The sequence below is a fragment of the Oncorhynchus mykiss genome, chromosome 1 (genome assembly GCF_057628025.1).
Source record: "Oncorhynchus mykiss isolate SJ-2025 chromosome 1, ASM5762802v1, whole genome shotgun sequence".
Lineage (NCBI taxonomy): Eukaryota > Metazoa > Chordata > Actinopteri > Salmoniformes > Salmonidae > Oncorhynchus > Oncorhynchus mykiss.
This window is the reverse complement of record NC_143022.1, coordinates 22821787-22831751: the sequence shown is the minus strand read 5'-3', so window position 1 is coordinate 22831751 and position 9965 is coordinate 22821787. Positions and strand designations below refer to the sequence as shown.

General features: G+C 42.2%; 1 protein-coding gene across 1 annotated transcript in view; it reads left to right on the top strand.

Annotated features, from left to right (window-relative positions):
* Positions 1-3290: 3290 nt before the first annotated feature.
* LOC110507736 (midnolin) overlaps positions 3291-9965 on the top strand; it is a 30195-nt gene continuing 23520 nt past the window's right edge. Inside the window, exons 1-4 of the mRNA XM_021587980.3 lie at positions 3291-3957; positions 6340-6568; positions 8011-8098; positions 8323-8385. Coding sequence (XP_021443655.2) covers positions 3882-3957; positions 6340-6568; positions 8011-8098; positions 8323-8385 — 456 coding nt within the window. The 5' untranslated portion in view covers positions 3291-3881. The remainder of the gene's footprint in view (positions 3958-6339; positions 6569-8010; positions 8099-8322; positions 8386-9965) is intronic.

Genomic DNA, 9965 nt, shown 5'->3' with positions numbered 1-9965 from the left:
CCCAACAGATTAAACTTTTAAGAAATAAGCAAAGGGAGATGGTAGAATGTGTCACTCCCTCTAAAAGAAATGCCCGCTTTTCAGCCAAGAACGTTTTTTTGCCCCCTGAGGAGAACAGGCTGTTTGTCTGATTATGAAACCCTTTTTTTGTCCTGTAAACATTGGACAACCAGCATATGTATCAGTGCCAGGAAGCTGTCGTGTGTGTGCGGGTGGGTGTGTGCAATCATGAGGTAGCCTATAGCCTCAGAGCTTCAATAGGAGCAGTGTTTAACCGTATTGTGTGTGTGTGGTGCTCAGTGCCATAAATGTCTTCTCTTACACTACATATATAAAAGTTTGTGGACACCCCTTCAAATTAGTGGATTTGGCTATTTCAGCCACACCTGTTTCTGACAGGTGTATAAAATTGAGGACACAGCCATACAATCTCCATAGACAAACATTGGCAGTAGAATGGCCTTGCTGAAGAGCTCAGTGACTTTCAACGTGGCACCGTCATACAGTGCCTTGCGAAAGTATTCGGCCCCCTTGAACTTTGCGACCTTTTGCCACATTTCAGGCTTCAAACAAAGATATAAAACTGTATTTTTTTGTGAAGAATCAACAACAAGTGGGACACAATCATGAAGTGGAACGACATTTATTGGATATTTCAAACTTTTTTAACAAATCAAAAACTGAAAAATTGGGCGTGCAAAATTATTCAGCCCCCTTAAGTTAATACTTTGTAGCGCCACCTTTTGCTGCGATTACAGCTGTAAGTCGCTTGGGGTATGTCTCTATCAGGTTTGCACATCGAGAGACTGAAATGTTTTCCCATTCCTCCTTGCAAAACAGCTCGAGCTCAGTGAGGTTGGATGGAGAGCATTTGTGAACAGCAGTTTTCAGTTCTTTCCACAGATTCTCGATTGGATTCAGGTCTGGACTTTGACTTGGCCATTCTAACACCTGGATATGTTTATTTTTGAACCATTCCATTGTAGATTTTGCTTTATGTTTTTGATCATTGTCTTGTTGGAAGACAAATCTCCGTCCCAGTCTCAGGTCTTTTGCAGACTCCATCAGGTTTTCTTCCAGAATGGTCCTGTATTTGGCTCCATCCATCTTCCCATCAATTTTAACCATCTTCCCTGTCCCTGCTGAAGAAAAGCAGGCCCAAACCATGATGCTGCCACCACCATGTTTGACAGTGGGGATGGTGTGTTCAGCTGTGTTGCTTTTACGCCAAACATAACGTTTTGCATTGTTGCCAAAAAGTTCAATTTTGGTTTCATCTGACCAGAGCACCTTCTTCCACATGTTTGGTGTGTCTCCCAGGTGGCTTGTGGCAAACTTTAAATGACACTTTTTATGGATATCTTTAAGAAATGGCTTTCTTCTTGCCACTCTTCCATAAAGGCCAGGTTTGTGCAATATACGACTGATTGTTGTCCTATGGACAGAGTCTCCCACCTCAGCTGTAGATCTCTGCAGTTCATCCAGAGTGATCATGGGCCTCTTAGCTGCATCTCTGATCAGTCTTCTCCTTGTATGAGCTGAAAGTTTAGAGGGATGGCCAGGTTTTGGTAGATTTGCAGTGGTCTGATACTCCTTCCATTTCAATATTATCGCTTGCACAGTGCTCCTTGGGATGTTTAAAGCTTGGGAAATCTTTTTGTATCCAAATCCGGCTTTAAACTTCTTCACAACAGTATCTCGGACCTGCCTGGTGTGTTCCTTGTTCTTCATGATGCTCTCTGCGCTTTTAACGGACCTCTGAGACTATCACAGTGCAGGTGTATTTATACGGAGACTTGATTACACACAGGTGGATTGTATTTATCATCATTAGTCATTTAGGTCAACATTGGATCATTCAGAGATGAACTTCTGGAGAGAGTTTGCTGCACTGAAAGTAAAGGGGCTGAATAATTTTGCACGCCCAATTTTTCAGTTTATGATTTGTTAAAAAAGTTTGAAATATCCAATAAATGTCGTTCCACTTCATGATTGTGTCCCACTTGTTGTTGATTCTTCACAAAAAAATACAGTTTTATATCTTTATGTTTGAAGCCTGAAATGTGGCAAAAGGTCGCAAAGTTCAAGGGGGCCGAATACTTTCGCAAGGCACTGTATGTGGCTCTTTTTCATGGTTCGGGCTAGGCCCCTTAATTCCAGTGAAGGTAAATCTTAACGCTACAGCATACAATGACATTCTAGATTATCCTGTCCTTCCAACTTTGTGGCAACAGTTTGGGGAAGGCCCTTTCTTGTTTCAGCATGACAATGCCCCCTTGCACAAAGCGAGGTCCATATAGAAGTGTCTTGCGATATCGATGGGGGAGAACTTGACTGGCCTGCACAGTGCCCTGACCTCAACCCCATCGAACACCTTTGGGATGTATTTGAACACAGACTGACTGCGAGCCCGGCCTAACCGCCCAACATCAGTGCCCGACCTCACTAATGCTATTGTGGCTGAATGGAAGCAAGTCCCTGCAGTAATGTTCCAACTTCTAGTGGAAAGCCTTCCCAGAAGAGTGGAGGAGGTTATAGCAGCTAAGGGCAGAACAACTCCATATTAATGCCCATGATTTTGGAATAAGATGTTCAATGAGCAGGTGTCCACATACTTTTGGTCATGTTGTGCATCTCTCAGACTCCTCCAGCAGTGTGGTGCTTGTCTCTCATCCCCCCCTCTCTCATCCCTTCTCTCTTTCTCTCTCACCCCCCACTCCCCTCTGTCTGGTCCTGGGAGAGGCTGACTCATCATGCTGTGATGTTTGGGACTGTGACTCGTTTAGAGGCATCTCTGCAGCGTCTCTGCCTGTGGGTATGGGTTCATCATTGAAGCACTTCAGCCTCACTTGCCTCAACAAGGAAATAAGGGGCATCGGGTTTATCAAATCATTCTGTTTCAAACTATATTGGCATCTTTGTAAAGTGTGCTACCATGATGACACATGACACAAATGAATATAACTACTTATAATGTAACATTACTATCTACATAGCGATTTACTGTATCACATCTACTTGTGGACTTCAGGTAAGGGTTTATTGATAAGTTTGCACACAAACTGACATGTACAATACTTGGTCTTTGCCTACCACATGAACAATGAATCACTTGTATTAATGTGTAATAACTGTCAAGGTATGATTCCTGGCATAGGATTGTCATTGTTTGAGGAACAACCTGGAAGTCATCAACTGCAGAACTGGTCCCTTGCCAAATAAACCTTTATTTATATCCAGGTAGGCTGTATCCATGCATTGTGTTGTCCTGCACTGGTTGCCTAGCGATGTTTTTTTTTCTTTCTGTCGTCAGTGGAAGGTTACACCCCCTCCTGAAATCGCTACTTCGTTTACTTCTTGTTAAGGTCGTAACTCAGTTGAATATGATTTATGTTTTTGTTCTTCGGGATAAAAGTCCTTACCCTTGTTTAGACTACAATAGATGCGCAATCACAGACACTACAAATGATTTAAAGCTTTGCCCAAATGCATTATTTCCAACGGTGTGGAAAACGAATTAGGCAGCAGATCTTGGAAACGAACTCTCACGCGAGGAAGAATTCCGTGGCTACCTTAAATGGCAACCTGACATAGCAAGAACCGTAGTCTACTCTCCACCCATAACTGAGAGGGCTCGTTTAAAAGGTCTCTCGCCTCCCGAATTGCACTTGTAATACGAAAGACACTGGGGGGTAAACGTCATACAGGCATTTTAGGACAACTGGATCTCAAGCAGTGAGCAAGAGGAGTACAGAGCCTGTTCTTACTCCTACAGTCGAGACGCACACATTTGTCTGCGAATTTACTGTCACAGTGGATAGCCTACTGACCTATCTGGATATAGCCTACTTCAGTATTTCTCATAGTTTAGGAAGATTTACATGCCAAAGCTGGGGAAACGTGTTGGAAAAACCCAAGCTTTATCGCAAAGCTTTAAAGTTCTCGCCACAATAATTGGTAAGTTACATTCAAACGTTGGACTCATGTCAAACCTAAGAGTAGTCTTAGTGAATATTTGATAACTATGTACATTGATGATTCTAAAGTTTTAATAGCCTACCTGTGAATTAAGGTTAGAAATTTGAGTGGGTTAGATTTGGACATATAACTTATCTTTGTTATGTTTATAAAAGGCTACCTATTTGATAGCGGACATTGATACATTGTCTCAACGTTTGTTTTGGTTACATGCATTGCATTCTAAGAGTTTCTAAACTATGCATCTACATGTAGCCAATTGACTTAATAATGAAATTGATATTGTCAATGGAATTGGTGTTATCTGCAGACAGTGAATGTGCTGTTTTTTATTGATGACAGCACGCATCCATATGTTATGCAATTATAAACCGAGAACACAGTCTAGCCTACCTTCTATATAGATGCCAAGTGCAGAGTCTGTGATATCATATCCTTATCCAGACTACAGATTACAGTCAGCTGCAGCTGTACTCAGAGGGAAATTCCCGGTAGGCTAGCCTACTTTTCATTCGAAATGTGTTATAAACATTTTCTACAACAAATAGACAAGTAAAGGCTCCCCGAGTGCCTCCATTGACCACTGGATGGCGAGCGAGTATCTTGTTTTTCCCAAGCTCCTATCATAAACTCTGTCAACATTTGCTCTATATGGAAAACATATTTCGCACTTTACTATGTAGGCTACGATATTTACAATAGTCAAAGCGACCCGTTTTAAACTTTTCTCTTAAAGCTATGTAGCCCGTGAGTCGGTCAAATTGAGCTTTTTCAGGATCGGCTTAAAACTGGGGTTGGAGACAGTTATTTTAAGTAAACTGATGATATTTAGGGGTTGACAGGTATGACAGTTACCCAAGTAGGGTATGTGAGTTTATGTTGCAGAAGAAATAGTATGTGCATTCAGAGAAGTCAGTGGATAAACATGGGGATAGTGTCGAACTGAGTAGCCAATATTGCCACTTTTTCTTATAACGCTGATTGTAGGAATTGCATGACGTAGGAACCGAACCCTGTATATCTCCAGTGTACATTCTATCCCGAGAACATCTCAAAGAGCTGATGAAGAACCGCACTTCATGAAGGGAATACCCCATCTAATGCGTAATTTGCTTACCGTGCGCGATTACTTTAATGGTTTTGGATGCAGCCAGTCGAAGGAAGGAGATGACGTCAGCACTGTACTATTAGTAATGACGATGATACCCAACGTGTGTAACCTGAAGTTGCGCAACATTGTATAGTACATTTCGTGACATAGTTATAGGAAATGGACAATGTGGCAATTTAAGTGCATTGTGCAACCTACGTGCATTGTTGCCATTGTAGCCTGCATAACCTAGAATAAAACATAGTCCTAAATTTAAAAGCCTACCCACATACATTATCTATGTAAGAATATGAGGTAGGATGTTTTCATTAATGCAGTCTTCCGTATTGGATTTGAAATTCCACCACATATAGAGTTATCTTCTGTGACTAATATATTAGAATGGCTAAAGTTGCCTGAGTGCTGGAACGATCCTAATGCTTGACGCGCCAAGGCCTGGCCCCCTTCAAGCCGATTGGTTATTTGTGACAAAATGGTGTGGGAGAGAAAATGGGAGGCATCTGTTCACCACGTGGGTGTAAATCTACTTTTGCCATTGGCTTAGATCAACAGCGTCTTCGATAACTTCTCTTGTGATTGGGTAGAATGCCTGCGGACTGTGAGTGTATTTTTTTATCGTTGTGGAAGTGAGCTACTTTGAGACAATGTTCATAGTCGATTTTCATTCGAGCTGCTGTGGTCATGGGTGCCCAGTGGATAGCTATACAATATTAATCTAACGAGGCTTTTGCATTCTGTAGGTCTTGTATTTGGTTTCAAGGCAGCTTTCAGTCCCATGCATTTAAAACAATAATAAGGACAGAAAGCTATAGCCTGTGTTGCGCATTTTCTCTCAGAAAGGCAATAGTTATTTGCGTAGTTGATGGTCCGTGGCATATTCCCTGTGAAACAAATACTTGTATTACTGCTTGGCATTCATTCACATCTGAAGCGTTTAAAAACCTGGAACATTTGGAGTAGTCGTTGGAACCTCTCTTGAGCAAGTTGCATACACAAGAAAAGCGCAATAAAGCCTTTCTCTATAAGACTAGTTCTGGGAATATTCTCATGGTCGTATCAGAAGAGCGAGGACTCGGGTTTATTCAACCTCTCGGCATACAGAGAAAGAAAGGCACCAGGAGAGAGAGAGAGCCTCGTTCTCTCTTTTGAATGCAAGCAGTTTCTCTCTCTGAAAACAAGGGACACTGCGTAAAGGATCGGCTCTTTCTCTCCAACCCGTTCAACTCGCATTGTCTCCCCCCTGACAACAGGCTATCGAATGGACCAACATCCTAGCGCCCGGAGCTGCACCAGCCGCGGGGCTCCGTCTTGCGAGGCCGTCCCGAGTGAACCCTCCATGAATTTGTACATCCATTCCACAACCGGCACACGCTTCGAGCTCGCTCTTCCCCTGGAGGAGACTGTGGAAGGACTGAAGAGAAGACTTTCTCAGAGACTCAAAGTACCAAAAGAAAGACTCGCCCTTCTACATCAAGAAACGTGAGTAGACTACATCTATAAACGTCAGTATATCCCACTGTCATACGGTATAACATATGCATACATTATATAGTATTTACTATGTTAAAGTCCCTGATGTCTACAGGAATATTTAGCATTTATTTAAACGGTAGAACATTGTGGAGATCAAGAATTACATAGGTTGGGTATCAGCACTATATTCAAGGGAAGACGATATTGGCCAGTGCTACCAGTATTGGAATGAGGAATGGAAACGCAAACTGGTCAGTCACGGGTTGGAGCCGTAGTCTATTGATGAGGAACTTGTGGGGCATACTTGCATCGATTCCTTCAGCGTTCATTATAAATACCATTACTGATTAATTATATTTTAGAAATGATTAACAGCTAAGATTTATGCATTTGCTGAATGAAATGCATACGAGCAATGGTGCATGTTTACTTAATTTATATAGCTACCGTCTGACCATTATATTTGATCTTAAATAAATACACAATTATGCTGAGGCTTTGGGTTTAGACTCAAATTGATGCTATCTATACGCAAGTGGGGTGCGCCATTGTATTCCATGGTTAGTGTTATGTGAAGGTTAGGTGAAGACGAACGCAAGGCATCCCTTTAATTTCTCCCTTTTCGTGATATATTGTTACACACAACTTTCTACAATCACCTTGCATACCAGCGAACGCATATTCACTGTTTTCTGCTCACGTTTTATTACGAGGAAACCCCCTGGAGACAATCCCAAATGAATGGAGAGAACATCATTGCAATTTTGATAATGGGAGCTTTTGAGTATATGACGATAGTTTAACAACGCTTTACAATCGTGTGTTGCACATTTTTTATTTAAAGCCAACTGAAACTGTTTTAGTCGGTTTTCAATTGAGTCGGATTTTCGTGAGTTAAATGACAATGTAAGAGCTGTGGTATGATAAGGGATGTCTTTGTCACTTGATGCAAATCGCCCTGTCGCATTGTTTTTCTTTTAAATAACAACCATCCCACATCCCCCTAGAATAATCGCCTCCAAATCAAATCATCCCCTAAACGGAGCACCTTTTTTAATCATCTCTCCAAATAGCTGAATTTAGGGCTGCTGACTCCCTTTGTTCAGCTAGAGGTGACATTTAGTTCACACTGTACAATACAGTAGGATAGGCTTTTCACAAAGCAACTCTTCCACTAGCCTACTGTCACGGTTAAGAAGAGTGACATTAAAGTGACAATGCTAGTGGTCTATGTGATTACATTATCATTCATCAACCTGAAAATGACATTCACTTTTTTCCACTTCTTTTTTTTTTTTGACTTGATGAGGTCCTGAAAAGGACCACTCAGAATGACACATGACATGGCTATCCAGTAAATAGGCGGAAGTGTTCCTAAATGCAGGAGTTAGTCAGTTAAAATGTCAGTTTGTCTATAAACTAACATGGTGTTTTTTTCTCCCCCTCAGGCGTCTGAGTTCAGGAAAACTCCAGGACCTAGGGATATCTGATGGGAGCAAGTTAACACTTGTACCTACAGTTGAAGCAGGCTTAATGGTAAGGATAATCAGACACCTCAACAGTGTGTGTTGTGCTATAAACCCAGGTGGGTTTTTTGGCCTCAAGATAATAAAAGTGTTATTAATATCAGACAGGTTAATGTAGGTAATTAAGTATGTGTTGATCTCATCTCCTTCATATCTTTGAATGCACAAGCCTTTCTCCTTTGTCTACTAGGCTTACAAGTAAATCATGTTTTTCTCCTTGTCCTTTCTTTGAAGTCTCAAGCATCAAGACCAGAACAGTCAGTGATGCAAGCTTTGGAGAGTTTAACAGAAACTCAGGTAAGAACTCTTTCAAGTCATTTTATTTAAGTGGCCTTCATGGATAGATCATTTAGTATACCTGCTTTAGAGATCATACAATGATTACATAATTGATTTGAAATATTCCTGGTTTAATGTGAAACTTAAACAGCTTGCCCCTGGAAAAACATGGAGAATGATGTTTTAAAGTGGATGAGATCTGTTTGCATGTCAAGCTGGAGCAGTCAAAAATAGTTTTGAGAAGAGCTAACAAGAGTGAGGTTGCTGACGAACACAAGGCTCTTTCCATGTTTAATGTTAGCCTCTTAAACAAGCAAGCTGGCCACTGTGGATATTAAAACCAACACCCTCTAGTCTCCTGGCAACTTCTATGCTGTGTGTGTGTGTGTGTGTGTGTGTGTGTGTGTGTGTGTGTGTGTGTGTAAGCCCAGGCAAACCCCACCCAACATGGGCCTGATTGAGAGTTCAGTCAAACCCCCATCCGTGCAGAGCCCTGGCTGGCTCTCCCCTCACCACATAGAGCTGCCTCCACGAAGCCAACACAGATAGACTCAACTCATAAACGGAGATTAAATTGACAGATGGGCGTTTCGATCAATAGTGTCCTATAGTTCCTGGAAGCATAGAATGCATGCATGAGTACATAGTGCCCGTGAACTTGATGTACCTTTGTGGAACTGTTGAAATACAGTAAGAATATGAGTCAGTGGTGTGAGTCCCTGATATGATAAATAGTGAAAGTAGAGGGATCAGGTCTGATCTCACCTCCTCAACCTCAGAGCGGGTGAGAGAGTCGATGGCACTGACAACAGCGATGACGTACTGTCTCAGCAGCTGACTGACTCCAGGTGTGTTGTTAAGTCTGTGATGCACATAGTTGCAGTAAAAATATGTTTCTAATGTTAGATAAGACCTTGACATAAAATGGACCAGTAGCACACCTATATTTGGGGGTTGTGTGAATGTGTTTTTGAAGTAGCAAGTTTTACTTCCTACTAACGTCAAGATAATGAAGTTTGAGGACAGGAAACACATACGGGTAAAATACATAGCAGCAAGTCAAAACCTCAGTGTGGCTTCTCTCCCGCTGATATTTTTCACTGGAAATCCTGGCGTTAGTGCGTGTGTGAGCTCAGCCCCTAGCCTGCCTGCACACAGCACAGTGGTGACGACAGATGAGTGAGTGTGTTTGTGTGTGTGTGCGTGGGCGGGTGGGAGTTGGGTGTGCTGGAATCACGCCTTTCTCATCATGCGGTACGCCCTCGCTGGGCGGCCCACACTGACTGCTGTTTCCACTAGTCAAGGCTTTCCCATAATTCAACAGTGACAACCTCAAACAGTCTCTACCCTGACTTGCCTCAGCTCTGTATTCAGGGAGGGGGGGGGGGGGGGGGCAGGCAGGCAGGCAACAGGCAAGGGCATATACAGCAGTTAAGACCTATAGTCATTTTGAGTCACTTTGGTATGACTTCCTCCTTCATCAAGCGCGCCTCTTGTCTCCAAGACTTTACTCTAAGAATGTGAGCTGGTGGAACTATTGCCTGGTAAGTCATTCAATGGGCTCATATGCACAGACAAGAATGAAAGCCCAGTAAAAT